The sequence below is a fragment of the Rhinolophus sinicus genome, linkage group LG15, assembly GCF_036562045.2.
Source record: "Rhinolophus sinicus isolate RSC01 linkage group LG15, ASM3656204v1, whole genome shotgun sequence".
Classification (NCBI taxonomy): domain Eukaryota; kingdom Metazoa; phylum Chordata; class Mammalia; order Chiroptera; family Rhinolophidae; genus Rhinolophus; species Rhinolophus sinicus.
The window spans coordinates 17,287,848-17,306,833 of NC_133764.1; the positions used below are offsets into that span (position 1 = coordinate 17,287,848).

Here is an 18,986-nt window from a genome sequence, read left to right on the forward strand (position 1 = left end):
TTTTAAAGTGCTCTTTTCCTCTTGAAACTCTTCGTATTCTAAAATCTATCTTGGTTCCACAGTTGACCTTACCTGCAGTTAAAAAAAAACAACTAATTCTGTGTAAATTTTAGATTTTCATTCCTCCCGCTCTCCATTGCCTCCAACTACAAAGAAACAATGATTTAAACCCTTTGTGCCCTTTTAGAAAATTACACAGATACCCCATTGTGGAACCCTATAATCCCTCCCTGGAAAGGAAGAGATTAGCATATGAATACAAAGCAAAATGAATCCAGAATACAAAATGATCTGCAGATTTGTGAAGTTCTTGTATTCTTAAAAATGTATTTATTTACTTCCTCTTTTTGTATTGCCCCTTTAGTGGTCTCAGGGTTAAGGAATTGAGCTTCCCCTCCGGTTACCCGGAAAAGGATTAAAAAAAAAAGCCAACAGTGTCTACGAGGTGCAAAACCAACAGATGGCTCCCAAAGCCAGTAGAATCGCCCGTAGAATCTGCCGACATTCGACATGAGCTTGTTTGTTGGCGAGGAGTGTAGAAAGTGCTGTTCGCAGACTGCATGGTGAAGGAGAGAAAGCGACAGAAGAGAGAGCCATACTGCTGACGTTGAAGGCCCAGCCCTGTGAGGTTGCACAGGGTAAGTGGCGTTGGCCAGGAGGCTGTGGGGAAGGGGGAGGAGAGAGGATTTGGGCTAAGGGCGGGGTCTACGGCGCAGCGTGCTTCTCGATTGCTGGAGCACGCCTGCCAATCTTGCAGAATCGCTCGGTTAACCAGTGCGCAGGCGAGACGCGCTCAGATATACTGAGTGAGCTCGAAGAAGCAGTCTCAGATCCTGACGGTGCAGCAGCCCGCAGCCTCAGCCAGGGAGTCCCAGCCGCTTTCAATGGAGGAGAAGCCCGGCCAGCTACAGCCTCAGCACCATCACAACCACCACCATCCACACCATCACCCCCAGCAGCAGCAGCAGCAGTCGCACCACCACCACCATTATTATTTCTACAACCACAGCCACAACCACCATCACCACCATCATCACCAGCAGCCTCACCAGTACCTACAGCATGGAGCCGATGGCAGCCCCAAGGCCCAGTCAAAGCCGCTGAAACATGAGCAGAAACACGCCCTCCAGCAGCACCAGGAAACGCCGAAGAAGAAAACAGGTCTGGGAGGGAGGACGAGTGGGGGAAGGGGAGTAAGGGTGGGGGGTAGGGGCGATGGGGGTGGGGCTGGATCCGGAGAGCGCGGACCGGGTCGGGGTGCTTGAGTGTTATGTGTCAGTGTGTACTGCGAGTCTGGGGAAGCCCCCTTTCATTCTCCCAAATCTCGGGCTGGGCCGCGGGGTTTGCAGCGCCCTCCTTCCCCTCAGCATGGGAGAGGCCCAACCAGGCCAGTGTGACCTTCCCGGCCCCCGCCCGGGCTGGAGGAAGACCCGGAGGGTCGGCCTTGGAAGTCTAACGTTATTCTTTTCCCGTTTACCTTCTTGCGGCCCTGGAGGGACCTTAATTTGGGGGCCCTTAGTTGGGGTGAACCTAGCCCCCCAAATCCTTCGGGGTGTAACTCAGGAAGGCCTCGCGAATCCCGACTCTGGTGGTGTCGCGAGACCCTTTTGCAGGCGGCGAGGAGAGGATAGGTGGGCAGAGTTGAGAAGTGTCCTCTCACCGCCACCTCAAGCCCACCTGTGGCCTTGGGGTTCCCGTCTGGGGGGGCGGTTGGGACCCCTAGTCTCTCGGGTCATTTCCATCCCTAGACGCCCCTTTTGGGCACCGGACCCCGTAGCTCCTCCCGAGGCCGGCTCTCCGGGCCCGCTCCCCCCAGAGCCGGCGCGGCTGGAATGTTCTCTCCTCCTCGCGGGGCCGCTTCCTGTCCGCCATGTTGGAAGCCGATTCCTGTCACCGACTCCGGCGCACTGAGCAGCGGAGGGGGAAGGGTGTCGAGGGGCACCCGGCGCGGCGGAGCCGAGTGCTCAGGATCCCCACCGGCAGTCGCCTTGTCCCCCTGCACTGCGGGGGCGCTGCTGGCCCGTGGCCCCCCTCCCCCAGTCGCCGGCTGGGTTGTGTAACCCGGTGGCTGCCGCGCGGCCCCGGGCGGGTCCCTGGGGTGAGGGGCGGGGGCGGTTGAGGTGGGGGAGGGAAGCGGCCACGAGGGGAGCGGCCTGCGCTGGGCCCCGCGCGCCGGCCGTCGCGTTTCCCGCTCCCGGGTGAGGCGGGAGGCGCGGGCGATCGGGGCGCGGGTCTCCAGGCAGAGCGGAGGGAGAAGGAGGCCGCGGATCGCGGGCTGCGTCCTCGGCGCCCCTCGGGGGCAGGAGGGCTGGGGGTGGGGGGAGCACATTTTGGGTAGAGGCGGTGCCTGAAGGCCGGGTGGGGTACCCAGCGGGAACCCGGCTCCCGGGTCACGAGTTTCTCTGCCACAGGAACCTCATCTTCTGCCAGGTTCGCTCACGACTCCGGCTCTCAGGCTTTCACTTGGGCCCTTTCCTTCTAGCAGTTCGTTTTTACAAGAAAAGCTTGTTCTATCTCCCTCCACTCCCCCCACCCCCAACATTTACCGTCAGGGCATGGGTAGTATTGTTGAGGCGAGCGATTCAAAAAATGATTGGATGGAGTACGGGGCGAGTTTTTTTGACCCCTATTTCTTGTCCTTAAGGGTGAACCGAGATGGCTCATCCATGAGGTTGGTTCACTACCATCTTGCCTCGGATGAGGGAGGTTTGTTTCCATTTTGAAAGGAACGGTGTTTTCTTCCCCTTTTCAAACCGATACTGATCCCAAAACTCTTGTTTTTATAACAAATGTTAAATTGAGGGTAAAAGTCGTTTTAGAAAATATTTGAGAAGAAATGAACTTAAAAGTTTATAGCCATGCGAATTTTTAAAAATAGGGGTTCTGTATACATTGAAGAGAAATGAAGGGAATGGTAAGAAAATGAATCTTAAACCTAGCATATCAAATGTGATACAAGCTGTTACTGAGAGCGGGAGAAACACTGCTTTTCTGTTGCAGACTTAATGTGATTTGAAGACTGAAATTGGAATGTCAGGCCTTCCGTTTTTGAAGGTGGTAGGGACTGATGGTGTGCAGTAGAAATGAGTATATAGATGTGTTGAGTGTTTAATCTTTAGGATTTGGAACAGTTTAAAAACTACAACACTAGATCTTTTTAATGTTTCATCTTTTTCAATTTAAAGGTGAGAAAATGTTCCCTTATGGTTGCTTAGAATATAAGGCAGTATTACTGCTCAGATTGGGAAATTGTATTTTGTTGGTCAGGTATTAATACATCCCGGCAGGACTCCTCTCTACATATAGAAGCAGATCCTGAACCATTCAAGGTGGCATCCTTCAAACGACTTAGCAATTTTGAGAAACATAAACAATTTGGGATGAGCAGTTTTTCATGTGCGGCCTAGTCACATTACTGTTGCTTCAGCATGCATAATGCTAATTTACTAAGAAAACCGGTTTTTTGAAATATATCTTCAATATGTTCAGGTGGGCTTTTTTGACCCATTACCCACAAACCTATAAAGAGGAAGATTTTCTTTATCCAGAAGAGGGCGCAAGAGAGGGTCAAATGTGCTCAGTAATTTCAGTTTCTAATCCAAAAGCTAGATTTATCAGGACTCAAGTTTTGTTGGGTCCATTTGAAGTAGGGTTAGATGCTTTAGCATGGCGGCCCTAAATAATAAAAGCACTAGGAGTCCTTTGATTTCTCTCAATAATTCTATAGAGTTCACATTTTTCTTAAAATACCTGAGTTTTAAAAAGAAAATCTCTCTGGCAGACTTTGCATACCAACAAGGTTACCATGGGAAAGAATTTTATACAGAGAAATTTTGTGATTAAAACTTGGGAGTGGATATATAGTGGCTTCTGAGCTGTTTTTAAATTGCTTGGTGATTTCTGATATCAGAGCCAATAAATATTAGTAATCTTAGGAAAAATTATTCTAGCTCACTTAAAAGTCTTGGTTTTGGTCCAGCTTAGCTTAGACATTGGATTTTTTTGGTGTTTAAGACTGCTTACCTTTGAGATCTGGAAAGTTGACGAATGGTCCCAAGGGTACAAACCTTTGTTTAGCCTGTTAGCAGTGTTAAATGGTATATGGAGTTCTTCTCTTGGATCTAGAGTTGTACACGGGTAAATTTATATCTTTTAAAATTTTTGAGAGCCTCTATATTAGAACTTTCTGCTTTTCTAAAGAAAAAAGAAAAACATTGTAGAAAACATCCTAAGCAGTGATCTTTACTGTTTCGTAGTTAGAATTTTCCCACCAAAAGTTTGACTTGATTGGCTGTCGTATAGCCTTTTCAGCAGCCAAAAAATGAAATGTAACTCTATAGAAGTTAAAAACTTTTACAAAATATATTCTCTTATGGCACAAGTTTTGTGACACTGTATTTTAGGACTGATTGCTTATGCCCTAAGTATGTTTCCTTGGATTATTTACTGAAAGGCAATATAGTAGAAGAGAATGCCTTTATTTGCTCATTTTTAATGTTCCCACCTTTTCTCTGATGTAGAATGAGTGACTTAAAATTATAGGAAGTCTTGTTGGGAATCTTGCCAGACTATGTTCTATTCCACACCAAGTTCTTTAAAACAGTGGTTCAAACGTTTTAAACATTCTTTTTTAAACTAAAGTTTATTGGGGTGATTAAAATTCTTAGTATTCCTTATACTCTTAAAATATGCAAAGAGCTTTTAATGTGGGTTATATCTATTGATATTTACCATATTGGAAATTAAAACAGTTTCAAAACAAGAATATACAAGCTCATGTACCTTTCAACCTTCATAGGCTAACAACCCAAGAGAATGAATGAAAGTGACAAAGGCAAATTACTTGGTATTCCTATCGAATGCCCCCCTTGCCCCTGAAAAGCTTCCTTGAGAGAGGGAGAGACCTATTGTGTATTAATGAGTTGACTTCGAGATATTTTGGGAACATTTCATAAAAAAGGAGATAACAAGTATCACTATTTTATTAGTCAGGAAATGGGAAAGGTTGTTGACTCAACTGAAATCACCTATAGTAATAAATTGTTTATGGCAGTTGAAAGTCTTAAATACTTGAATACTATAACAGTTTTTAATATTAGTTACCTTTCATTGTAGTTTTGTTAGTAAATATTTTCTTACTGCATCATTTAGGTTGGCAGGATGATGTAGTGATAGGAACCCATGTTCCAGGCAGACTGGAGTTCAGATTTCCAGTTCTTCAACTTCGTGACTGGGGCAAGTTACTTAATTTCTCTGAGAGTCTGTTTACCTAAATGTAAAAGGAAGAAAATATATCTTATGAGTTAGAAACATTGTGACATAGGTGTTTTGGTTTTATACCACTAACAATATGATCTAATGTCTGGGAAATGTCAAAATGAATTTAACTAATTTAGAAAAAGTTCACAGGTGTTAGATTTTTGTTTGATAGAATGCAATAGAACTGCGATGGTCATCACAAGCTATTTATGGTTTCATAGAAGTGGAGTCTTTAATTTCCCTGTAATACTTAAATTTTATCAATGTAACTTGATTTTGTCCAGAGGGTAGCTCTGCTCTTTATTGTAAAGGAAATTTTATAACAGCCTTTTGAGAATGATGGGAGGGTTGATTCTGTTAGATGAGAGGCATGCTCCTTAAGAGGTCATGTTCTTTCTGATCTTGGACTTTGATTTGAATCCCTGCTTAGTTCTGTCTCTTGCGTAGTGAACTTCCTAATCTGTAAAATGGGGTTGACAAAAAGTCTTCTGATGAAGTGTGAACTAATAACTTCCAAAGCTAAAGCTCATAGCATAGTGTCTAGCGCACAGTAAATATTCCTTAAATGTTAGGTAATACTGTAATTTTCATATTGTAATTTTTTTTAAAAGACTTTTTTTTTTCCTCCCTAGGCTATGGTGAACTAAATGGTAATGCTGGAGAAAGAGAAGTATCTTTAAAGAACCTCAGTTCTGATGAAGCTACCAACCCTATTTCCAGGGTCCTCAATGGCAACCAACAAGTTGTAGACACTAATCTGAAGCAGACTGTAAAGACCAGCACCTTTGGGAAAGCAGGAATTAAAACTAGGAATTTCATTCAGAAAAACAGTATGGACAAAAAGAATGGAAAGTCTTATGAAAAATCTGGAGAGAATCAGTCTGTAGATAAGAGTGATGCTGTAGCAATTCCAAATGGTGTAACAAATAATTCTGGCTATATTACTAATGGTTATATGGGCAAAGGAGCAGATAATGACGGAAGTGGATCTGAGAGCGGATATACCACTCCTAAAAAAAGGAAAGCTAGGCGCAATAGTGCCAAGGGATGTGAAAACCTTAACTTAGTGCAGGACAAAATAATGCAAGAGACCAGTGTCCCAACCTTAAAACAGGGACTTGAAACTTTCAAGCCTGACTACAATGAACAAAAGGGAAATCGAGTGGATGGTTCAAAGCCCATTTGGAAGTATGAAACTGGGCCTGGAGGAACAAGTCGAGGAAAACCTGCTGTGGGTGATACGCTGCGGAAAAGCTCTGATATTAAACCTGGTGTGAGCAGCAAAAAATTTGATGATCGGCCCAAAGGAAAGCATGCTTCTGCTGTTGCCTCCAAAGAGGACTCGTGGACCCTATTTAAACCACCCCCAGTTTTTCCAGTGGACAATAGCAGTGCTAAAATAGTTCCTAAAATAAGTTATGCAAGCAAAGTTAAGGAAAACCTCAACAAAAGTGTACAGAACTCTTCTGTGTCACCGTCTTCATCTTCGTCGTCATCATCATCTACTGGGGAAACTCAGACCCAGTCTTCAAGTCGGTTATCACAGGTCCCTATGTCAGCGCTGAAATCTGTTACTTCAGCCAACTTTTCTAATGGGCCTGTTTTAGCAGGGACTGATGCAAGTGTATATTCTCCAGGGGGTCAGCCACTGCTAACCACTGCTGCTAATACGCTAACTCCCATCTCTTCTGGGACTGATTCAGTTCTCCAGGACATGAGTCTGACTTCAGCAGCTGTTGAACAAATTAAGTCTAGCCTTTTTATCTACCCATCAAATATGCAAACTGTGCTGTTGAGCACAGCACAAGTGGATCTACCCTCTCAGACAGATCAGCAAAACCTGGGGGATATCTTCCAGAATCAGTGGGGTTTATCATTTATAAATGAGCCCAGTGCTGGCCCTGAGACTGTTATTGGGAAGTCATCAGATCATAAAGTCATGGAGGTGACATTTCAAGGGGAATATCCTGCCACTTTGGTTTCACAGGGTGCTGAAATAATCCCCTCAGGAACTGAGCATCCTGTGTTTCCCAAGGCTTATGAGCTGGAAAAACGGACTAGTCCTCAAGTTCTGGGTGGCGTTCTAAAATCTGGGACGACTAATGAGAGTGGAGCCTTATCTTTGGAACCTGGTCATATAGGTGACCTGCAAAAAGCAGACACCAGTAGTCAAGGTGCTTTAGTGTTTCTCTCAAAGGACTACGAGATAGAAAATCAAAATCCTCTGGCATCTCCTACGAACACTTTGTTAGGCTCCGCCAAAGAACAGAGATACCAGAGAGGCCTAGAAAGGAATGATAGCTGGGGTTCTTTTGACCTGAGGGCTGCTATTGTATATCACACTAAAGGTAACTCATTTGTTTCCTATGCAAACATTCTTATTTCTATACATTTATTAGCTGTTGTATTAATGGTGAATTTTGGAAATTACTGCGAGATTCTTTAAGAGTTTCAGAGCTTAGTTGTGAATAAGCAGCTGATAAACTAATCAGGGTCTTTGCAAATAGTATGGTTCAAGTTTAGAAAGAATGTTCACTTTTTCCAATTAAACATTTCTTTTTATATAGACAAGTATAATTGACCCCCTGCCTGGTTCCAAGAATAAAGGGGGTGGGGGTGAAGGGGTGCCTAAAGGGATGATGTTATATTTTCTCTTGAACACTCTTAAAAGTTCTTTTTAAAATTTTTCTTTGAACAGATGTTCCCGCTCTTTCACTTTTTATATCATGCTTCTTTTTTAGTGAGCTCACTTAATAGTTCTAATTTGCTTAAAATGCTTAGGAGCAGTGTTTTTGAGGAGTCCAAAAAGATGGAGTGTTGAACTATTTTTTTTTTCTTTTATAAGAAAGAATAATGGGTGCCGAATAGTAACTAGAAAATAGTTCAAACAAACTGCAATGGCAAGCTCAATTAGCATTGTAGGGACCAAGCTCTTGCGAGGCTGTACTTCTCATAGCCCCAAAGCCCATGTTAAAAAGAAACCAGATATGTTTTGAGGTCCATGCTAATAACTTTCTTAAAATACGGTTTCCTAAAGAAAAATTTCCTGTATGGCATAAACTGATTTAAATCCATAAAGCTAATAATGAGGTTTAATGAGTGATGTGTACAACCTCCATGCTTTTGAGAACAGTGGTTTTCAGCCTTCACCTTCATCCCCCCAGCTCCCTCCTGCATACCCCCGTGCACACACCTAGTACGTACTGCACATTCCCTTTTTAAAATGTTTTCAATTTTTAGAAAATTATTTTCCAATTACTATTAACTATTAACATACAGTATTATATTAGTTTCATGCACATTCCCATTTTAACAGTGGCTGATTTAGGCAGTCATTTGTAGCTGCAGGGTAGGGGCAACATACAATCAATCATACAGTGGGTTTGAGGTAATTACTGTCTTCTTGAAGAATCACTGCCTCAGATATCAGTAACAAAGTTATTTATGTGACTTTTAAGCAAATTACCTAATCTGCATACCTTATCTGCAAACTGTAAGACATTTAGTGAAATAAATAGATGTCCTTTTTCTAGTTTTCTTCCTTTAAAACATGAGAGTAAGTAGAATTGCCTTTTGGGAGTTTAGGAGTAGAAATCTTGGCAGATAAAATTAACCTGTCTTCACTATTCTCCAGCACTGTTCTTCGGAAGTAAATATGAGTTAACCAGGAGCTAGCTGGATGTTTTTAGGAAAGTTAGGGCAAAAAAAAAAAAAAATGCTTAGTTGAAGACACATGGTTAATTATGAGTTAAATTCTGCCGGGGGAGTTGGGTGTTTTTTGTGTTATTTTCTATGCCATCTGCCCTTTAGAGACCATTAATTGTAAAATCTTTACCAAAGTATTTTGTACTGGTGGTAATTGTGTGAGGTTGAGAAGATATTTGGTTATTAGGTTCTTCCACATCTTGCAAAAGATTCTGGGACAGGTTGTTCCATTAGATGGTTGGTTGGTGGTTTTGTGTGTAATTTTTATTATGGAGAACTGCAGGCCTTTTAAAATGGGAGTATTAACTTCTAAGTGTTCCATATGCATTTTCCCTATGGATAAGCTAAATATGACATCAGTGGTATTTATTCAGATAAACTAAATGACATCAGTGGTATTTATTTAGATAAAATAAACTACATGGATGCAGTTTTATTTAGTTTTGCTGGTGTTACTGAAAAATTTGCTTTACTAAAGTGTGTCAGTTTAAGTTTTGTAGTTGGACATTATTGAGATAAAATTGGTATAGATTGTTCACACACCCTCCGCACCCCCCAGAATAACATAATTAAATCAGTTCAGTTAGGTCCCAGAGTGGCAGGTTCTTTGAATTCCTGCCAAGTATAGATTGGTTCATTAGGTCACTAATTTCTCTTTGAATTTGTTTTGAATCACAACCTTTTTGAAGATCTGCAGATCTTTTTCATAAGTGAAGGCATGCGTTTGTTTGTTGTTATTTTGTTTTTTAAGTTTTCTGAAACTCTGAAAGAAGTAATAATCACTTGGGCATATTTGGAATGTCCTTTAAAAGAGCATCTGTATTATTTTCTTGGACCTTTAATGCAGTCTTTAAGTGTTCAAAAGTAATCTCTTACTAAGTGATTTGAAGTTAGGCTTAGAAATTCTATGCATACCTCCTAACTTCACAAATAAGCCCTTCAACAACTTTTTTGGAAATAGGTAAGAGGGTGCTTTATGTTCAGTAGGAATGGTGCATCTTTTATATTAAACTATTGCAGCCTTGGAAGTACTGCAGATTTTTAATAATTGAGGATATGAAATGAAGGTACATCGAGGTGTAGAAAGGGTTCAGTGGGAATTCTGCTTCTTGGAATTTTTCTTTTAGTTTTTGATATATATTATGCTACTAACTTAAGAAATAAGACTGCTAATCTTTGTGTTATCTAGGGGCATGTGGTAACATTAAATAGCAATACCACTATGTGAGGTGGGAGGTAGGTCTTATTTATCTAAAGTGACACTTAAGAGGCAAAACTTTAATAAAAGTGATAATCTTTTTTAAATTGATTATGAAGTAATTTAAGTATACATAACATCCATTTTATATAATAATACAATGAACCACAATGTATCCAGCATCTAGCTTGGACATTTAAAAAGCATTGTCATTCTTGTTTCACCTATCCACCTTCACACTTTTTTTTTTTCCAAGTCAAGTTGTTGTCCTCTCAGTCTTAGTTGTGGAGGGCGTAGCTCAGCTCCAGGTCCAGTTGCCGTTGCTAGTTGCAGGGGGCACAGCCCACCATCCCTTGCGGGAGTCAAACCGGCAACCTTGTGGTTGAGAGGATGCGCTCCAACCAACCGAGCCATACAGGAGCTCAGTGGCAGCTCAGCTCAAGGTGCCGTGTTCAATCTTAGTTGCAGGGCCATCCCTTGCGGGAGTCGAGGAGTCCAACCGTCAACCTTGTGGTTGAGAGCCCACTGGCCCATGTGGGAATCGAACCGGCAGCCTTCAGAGTTAGGAGCATGGAGCTCTAGCCGCCTGAGCCACCGGCCCAGCCCCCCACCTTCACACTGTTTTTTGGTAGGAGTGTTTAAAAGCAAATTCAGGTATAACATTTTACTAGGTGATACTTTGAGTATGTTAGAGCGATAACTTTTAATGCACATACCCAGGACATAAAAACTGTTGCCTCCTTTAAAGTAGTTAGAATTCTTAGTTTAGTGGAACTCTTTGATTTGTTACAGGCTTATAGCATTAGATTCTAACTTTCTGAGGTGAATCTTTGGTTTTGAAATGTTTTAAGTCATTTGAAGCCAAGTCTGTTGAAATAAGGTAAATTGGTGTGAGTTGTGTTTGGGCAGTGTTAATTTAAACCAGGTTGATTTATCTTGCCTGGCTAACATTGCACTGAAGGATATCAAGCATTCAAAATGCTGACATTTTGGAATGTTCATTAAAGGTAATTTGATATGGTAAATTTTACCCAGCAAATAGTGATTCAAGGGGGATGAATAGAATAAGATTTAATCCTTGATGGTTGGGGTGAGTGAACATGAAAGCTGTCTAGCATAAAATATCCCTGAGGCAACTCTAGGCTATTGCATGAAATTTTAAACATTTGTTTCTCTATTGCCTCCTCAGTTGGCAGGTTATTGGCATAAGTGATTTGATTCACTAGATCAGGGTTGGGCCCTGGAATTAAAAAATAATAATAATAACTCACTAAATGGTTCTAATTGTCATCTAGGACTGGGAACTCTGGATCTAGAGAATTTTCCTCAGCTTAATCTTCTTTTCCCTTTTCTCTGCCACAATTTTCTTGTACTACTAAGGAGTTGTGCTATAATTTGTGTGTGTGTTTTCCTTTCCCTTATGATATACCTACCATAGGCAAAGTACTTTGTTTAGTTAGGGAAGACTTACTTTGACAGGGTGAGCCTTTTCCTTTAAAGAACTGTATCAAGTAGCAGAGAAAACAATATACAAGTTTATAAGGTAAAATTTTAAATGTCGTAAGGAAGGATACAAATAATGGAGATTTCAGTGGAGAAAGAATTTAATGGAGTAAAAATAGAGAGTAAGTGCACAGTATGTTTTCATGGGAAAAGGCAGCCTTGAAACTGGGTGTTGATGAATAGAGGACATTTTTGACTTACAGAAATGCAGAGAAGAGGAAGATAAAGAATAGAAAAGTTGGAGAATCATGAGTAAATGTGAATATTGGAAGAGATCCTCTTTGGATGTGCTGAGGGGGGTGTAAAAGAGAAGGAAGATAAGTTGCTGCCAGATCTTGGAGGTTTTTAATTTCAGTCTGGAGGCAGGGGGAGTCATTGAATATCAGGGAGCTAGGCTGGTGGAATGGAAGTAATTTAAACTAACAGAAGATAGGGGTTTTAATGCTCCTCTTCCCAATTCTCGTGTATTTGGGCAAATCATTTATCATTTTTAAGCCTGGCTTTCCTGATTTTATAAAATAAGTATATCAGCCTTTGTTTTGTCCTATCAGATTGTAGTCGAGTGCTTTAAAAATGAGTTGGTATTAGCAATTGGCTTGTAGATCTATGTTACCAATTTGTAGGTAGATTGGAAGCCATTTTTCTGATGACTAGAAATGGAAGATCATTTAGACTCTTGGAATAGTTCAGGCAGAGAAATAACCAAGATTTTCCCCTTTGTATTTGTAGTCACATGAATGTATTTATTTTTTTAGGTTGGGTAAGGGCACAAGAGAACTGGTAAATATTTCAGGATATGAAGAGACAAGTGTTCACAGAAGAATCTGAATATTAAATTTTCTCCTTTTAACAATGCTTAATAAGTATTTTCACCTTCATTTTATTACAATTGTGCCATGATTTCTTCACAGCTGTCTTTCTAATAATCTTACTAATAGGTGCCTGCAGATTTGACTTTGGTTTCAGCCCTAGTTCAATTTACTAGATTTGGGAAAGGTCCTTTTTTTTTTCCTCTATGAGATTACAGGAATGTGTGTAACAAGTATTCTTATGACAGAAGATCCTTTTCCCCCCCCAGTGACTTGCCATTTTAACATCCATACTGGGTGCTTGATTTCTCATTAAGGCTGCTTTAGGAGTGCAATGTAATAATGAATTTACTTCGGTATTAGTCTAAAAAGGTAGCTTGTAAGGAATTTATAGAAGCTAAAATTTAATCCTCAGATTTCATTAGCGTAAGTCCTGAGGGTGAGAGAAGTAACCACCCATACTATAAAACAGAAATTGTCTATTTATTAAAAGTAAACGGGATTAGAACAGTAGAATTATAGCAGTAGAAATGAGCAAAAAAACACAAACCCTTGGGCTCTGAGTTCCTATTGTGTGTATTAAGAGGTGGTCCAGACATTTCTATTTAGTCTGCTTTTGTGTAGCTCCAAATTGGGAATATAGGATTGAAATTGATACACTGAAGAGTTTGTTAAGCATTTACTGAAAAGGCGGTCATTTCTAACTACCTTAATGAAATTTGCTAAAAACATGTTGCATTTCTCTATGGGTATAGTCAAAATGGAAGAGAAAAGAGTGGGGAGAAATTTCTGACAGACAACTTTGCAGGTACAATGAACTGGTTGAAAAAGAGGAAATCAGAATAGCAAGACACGGGGAAGCCAGTGATCATCAAAAGCTGGGCAAATCTAGATTAGGAGGAGGAAAAAAACAACTTAAATTTGTGTCACCACCCCTGCTGAGTTTTACAAAATTTGATGTAAAATGGGTTAATAAAGGGTTGGAAGACATGATTAGTGGAAAATTGATCTGGGGATTCTCGATTGTGGGAGTCGGCTTGTTTGGCCTTGCATTTGTTGTGTTTTCTTTTTGTGGGGAGTGGGGAGATTGGAGGGGAGGGAGCCATTATGTGTTTTTTAAATGTTGAATGATTTTTTTTTTAATGTTCTATTCAATTGTAAAGGAAAAAAAAAAAAACCCTCTACTTGGCTTTAATATTTATTTATTCCACCAAGCACTGTGCGAAGCATTGGTAATGAGTAGATGAAAAGAGGGTTCATGTCATTAAACAACTGTAATAGGGAAATGTAGATGGAAAGAAATATAGTAGTGGCTTATTTATTGTATAAGGAGAGTCAGAATATTTTAGGTAGAGGAAATGGAATGTTTGAAGATTGCCAATTCAGTTTGTTTCAAGGAAGGTAAAAGGTACAAGGTTAAAAATCTTTAACTTAGTCATCTAGTTTATTGATATACCAACCACTGTGTCAAATGTTAGAAATAAATTTTATGTAATAGGAACACAAATCCAGTCTCCCTGTAGGCAGTGAGAATCTACTGAAATGTTTTGAACATTGTGGTCATTTTCAAATTTATATTTTAAAGGAAAAGAATGATAGCCATGGTGTACAAGACAGGAAGGAAGTGAGGCTCGATTGATGGCAGAAGAGGCCAGTTAAAAGACAGCTACAGAAATGTTCATAAGATACCACTCCGTAGACCAGGGCAATGGTACTGGGCTAGAGAAAAAGGGATAAGTGACTTAAAAGTTACAAGTGTCTTAACTTTGGGTAACACTCCCTGTCTAAATTCTCTATTTTGCATTTCGTTAATTCTACCCATTCTCCTACTTTCTACATTTTCAGTATAATAACCTTTCTGGTATCGTTCTCTTTTCCTCAAATGTTCATGTTCCTTCAGTCCCCTTTTGATGATATTCTAACTTCTCTGGGTAATCTCATCTAATTCTATCACTATTAAATTTACCACTTCTTCATCTGCTGTTACTGAGTTCAGACCACATATTTTCAGTATCACCACTCCAGTTACACATATATAAAACGGAATTCATTGTTTTCCAAAACCTGCTCTTCCCTGCCTTCCTTTCTCGGTGGGAATTAATATATAACCCTTATCATTAGGTTATATATGTCCTGTCTCCAACATCTCCATTTTTTTATTTTCCATCTAATACAACTGCCCTAACTACTTTTGCAGTAACATTTACTGGGCTCTTTGTATTGTCATTGCATCCATTTTCAGTTGCTTCAAGGACTCGTTACTAATAATTAGTACAATAACCTTAGATTTCTTCAGTGGTTTCCCTTTGCCTATATGATTAAATAATAAACTTCTTCATAGATGCCTTTGTGCTCTGTTCTCGCTTTAGAAAAGCTGCCTTACTCTACTAAGCTCACAGAGGCAGAGTCTTTCTCTTTTTGCTTCGTCCCTAGCCCCTAAATAATACTTTTTAATCCACTGGGAATTAAGAATTTGCAGGTAATTGGACATTTACTACAAGAAGCCATTATGATAGGGAGCTATGTAAAAAGTAATCTTTTAAAAACAATATTCAACTTCATTTGATTAGAGGCATAACTAAATATTTGAAAATTTTGATACAGTAAAATTTTAAATTTGGATGGTCTAAATTACAGAATTTTAACCAAATTGTCTACTTTAGTATAGCTTAAGAACAGAAACCTTTATTTATGTTAGCAGGTTTAGCCCTGTGGCCATTTCTCAATAATTATTTGCATAATTGGATGCTATGATCTGTCTTTAAAAAGAACTGGGAGGTTAAAGACTGTGTGTGTGTAGAAGAGGGAGGTAGTAAAAGGGAGTAAAAGGAAAAATTACTGTGTTACGATTTTGTATAGTTAAATATTCCTTCTGTAGCCTTTATATTCTTCATCTGTTCAGCTTCTCTTGTGATAGTTAAAATTATACAAAGTAACTCATTTCATGTTTAGTATCTGAATTGAAACTTTGTAGCCTAAAAGAGGGGAAAATGTAATTCTCTCCTTTCCTGAGTGTTCTCTAGCCTAGGTTGTGTTAGTCTCCGTAGGGTTGTTTAAACATGGCATATAATCATGCAAACAATAGTTGATTAATTTTCCTTCTGATTTTAACTTTGTTTCATGGAAACTTGAATTCTAATCAAGGAAATTAAGTAGCTACTAGTTATAAAAGTAATTACTATTAAGTAACAGGAAGGAAAATTGCATTCCCGTTGTACTACACAGATAATGCTGATTTGTTTCTTTTGTAGAAGTTAGGCTGGCCAATGGCTAATTTTTTAGCTTGGTCATACTTCCCTTTTCCCTCAAAAGTCATGATCAGATTTACTACTTCAGAGCCCATATTTGAGGATAATAAAACTTTCTTACCAGAAATCATTTAAAATCTATAATAGTAGAGTAAAACCTAAAGGTGAAATGTTCTAGTTTGAGCTAAAGAAATGTCTACAATCCATTAAAGAAAATGGGTGTTTGCAAATTCAGTTGACCCTTGAATAACATGAATTTGAACTACACGGGTCCATTTATGTGGATTTTTTTTTCAATAAATACTGTACTGTGTTTCATCCACAGTTGGGGGTCTGTGGATGTGGAGGGCTGACTGTGTACATTGATACGAGCCAATTTATATAGGGGACTTGAGCATCCATGGATTTTGGTATCTGCGGGGTGTCCTAGAACCGATCCCCTGCAGATACCGAGGAACAACTTTAGTTTTGGAGGAGTCAAAAGTTATACTCAGATTTTTGACTTCACAGGGGACTGGCGCCCCTAACCCCCACGTTGTTCCAAGGGTCAACTGTAGATACTTTTGTCTTTATCCTAAAGTAGTTTGGTTGCTTTTGTGACTCTTGGGTATAGTTCCCCCCACCTCCACCCCAGCAAAAAGGGCAGGGATTAGTTGGGGTTTGCTGTGAGGAAGAGGAAAGGAAATGTTACAGCATAGGCAGGCTAAAATAAAAAGTTTTATTGTTACTTTTTTCTCAGCATACAACTAAGTATAGATTTATCTTTGCATTAAGTAAACTTACAATGATGAGCATCAAGCAATCTGTGTGTACAGAACTCGGGTATTTGTTGCAAAATGTGAGATTTCTGTACTTTCAGTAAAAAAAAAATTTTGGTTGTGTTGGATTAATTTTTTACAGTCACGTCAACCAAGGAAATGCTTATCTTTGAATTTCTTAAAATAAGCCATTCTGAGATATAGAAATTTATAGGATAACAGCTCTAATGATCAACTATTTCTAACTGTCTGAAACTAGTGGAATTAGAAATTATTTTGGAGTGATTAAATATGAGTGCCTTCATTAGAATTCCCTTTCTGGTGTGTCTTTTTTTCCAGATTAAATTGGTTACAATTCTCTCCTTCTCAGACCCCGTAGGAGAGGGGAATTTTCCTGCCAATCTGTGATGGGCATCTGCCCAGCAGTTTAAAGGCCATAGCATCCAACTAAGTTCTTGGGTGGACCAAGTGGCAACCAGTGTATTATTTCCCAGTCTTGGTTTAATCAGAATTGCTGTGATACTTTTAATGGGATTTTATCTGGATAATTACTTTGATCATTTTGAATAATTAACCTATTGCTTCAAATATCCAGTTCTTACAAATTTTTTAAAAATCTTAGCAGTTTTTTTAGAAAGTGACTTTGATGGGGGTGGGGGAAATTGGGCAGGGAGAGTGATTTTAATCTTACATCTATACACCTATTTTCTTTAGCCTCGGGGAGGGATTATGTTATACCTTAAAACTACAACCCATGTCCAGATATATCCTATCTTAATGAGCTCCAGCTTTCTTTTAATATATTGGTTGCTGATAAATATAGAAAACAATTACACAGCATCCAGTTATGTAGAATAGTCAGCTTTTTGTCTTTTCAAAATGGTAGTTGTATGGCCACGGGAAGAGCACTTATTTAATTTCAGTGTTACTTATAGCTCATTCCTATTACTAAGTAGTTTTTGTTTATATTAATATCCTCATAGAATATTTCCTTTCATGGTCCAATTCTTAGGTTCTTGCGGTATAATAGTCATCTACTGTCTTATTCATCAAGACTTCAAATATCCCCTCTGAAGCTTTCTAGTGTGCTTCCAGGTAGTTTTTCTTGCTTCCTTTCTGTCTGTCACTATCGTTTGGTCATGTCCATATTTCCCTTATTGTAAGACACCAAAGTAAGCACATTGTGGATAATCACATTTGGATGTAATTGGAGCAAATGAGGAATTGTGTGTTATTGATGGATATGGATAAGCATAAGAGTAGGTGTGGTTTGAAGAACAGAACCATTTGCCTGTTGCAAAGAGTTAAGTAAAATTTTAATAATGCATTTTAAACATCAAGCTTAATCATATTTGATGAATGCCTCATTCAGCAGACTTAGGCACCTTGTTGAGGGGTGGTGGGTTGCCCCAAATATACTTGATTTTTTAAAATAACAATGAGCTATTGTTAGAGATGATATAGAGAAATATTTTGTGAATAGCATACTTTTGAATACCTGTGCTGTTTGTGTAGACAAAATTGTTCTCTTGGCAATTATATTTCAGATAATTGACTTTCTGTCATCATCAACACTTAAGGTAATCTGAATTATAGGAAAATAAGAATTGTTTTGTCTGAGCTTCATAGAATTGTGCTCTTTTCAACCCTGCCTTCAGCCCAGCAATAACCAGTACAAGGTTTTTTTAGACTTAAAATGAAAAGTTTTAAAATTTGCTCTACAAAACTTAGTGTGTAAAGTCATGCTTTTTTTTTCTTTGCAGAAATGGAATCTGTTTGGAATTTGCAGAAGCAAGGTAAGAATGGTTACCTGAAATGTTAGTACTAATTATATGCATTATTTTGGGGTGGCCAAAATATGAGTAGTGGCCTACCAAATAAATAGATTTTGTATTTTGTGTTATTTAATAACTGCAATCAAAAGGCACTAGCTACTGTACCAGGACTGCTTAAGGATGGGGTAACACTGTAAGTGAAAACAATATGAAAATATTCTTCATCTGCTAGATGAAGAACATAAAGTTTTTCTTTTGCCCCTGATGATGAAAGTAAAGCAGACCATAAATATTTTCTTAAGCCAGGAAACCAACATGAATAAGTGTTTCCACGTATGGCCAGTCTTTATCTGTATTTGTGTGACCAGAGGTAGCCTGAGAAGTGAAATTCATAGTTGAAAAAAAATTGCCTGTTTTAGAAACCTTATTTGGGCTGTATATTCTCTGAAAAGATGGTTAGAAATCTAAATAGCAAATTAGCTTCTTTCATGCACACGCACACGCACACACACACACACACACACACACACACCCCACCCCTAATAAATAAGATGTGGCTAGCAGGAGGACAGAGGGACTGGATAGTCCACATCTGGATTATTTAGATTTTTCAAAAAGTTGAAATTGGTTATCCTAATTATTGTGTGCCTTCTTTCTAAATACGGTAAAATATGGTAGTTGTAAAATACCTAAAATGACGTGAGAGATTTTGTTCGGAGAACTGATCACGC

General features: G+C 39.4%; 1 protein-coding gene across 2 annotated transcripts in view; it reads left to right on the plus strand.

Annotated features, from left to right (window-relative positions):
* Nucleotides 1–785: 785 nt before the first annotated feature.
* The window catches only part of NUFIP2 (nuclear FMR1 interacting protein 2), a 28,162-nt gene continuing 9,961 nt past the window's right edge, over nucleotides 786–18,986 (plus strand). The window contains exons 1-4 of one of the 2 annotated variants that reach the window (XR_012492292.1): nucleotides 786–1,161; nucleotides 5,892–7,607; nucleotides 17,493–17,575; nucleotides 18,244–18,276. Coding sequence is in view for 1 of the 2 variants with exons in the window: in XM_019739506.2 (XP_019595065.2) it covers nucleotides 885–1,161; nucleotides 5,892–7,607; nucleotides 18,244–18,276 (2,026 nt within the window). In the remaining variant the exon portion in view is untranslated. The remainder of the gene's footprint in view (nucleotides 1,162–5,891; nucleotides 7,608–17,492; nucleotides 17,576–18,243; nucleotides 18,277–18,986) is intronic. The other variant, XM_019739506.2, reaches the window with a different exon arrangement.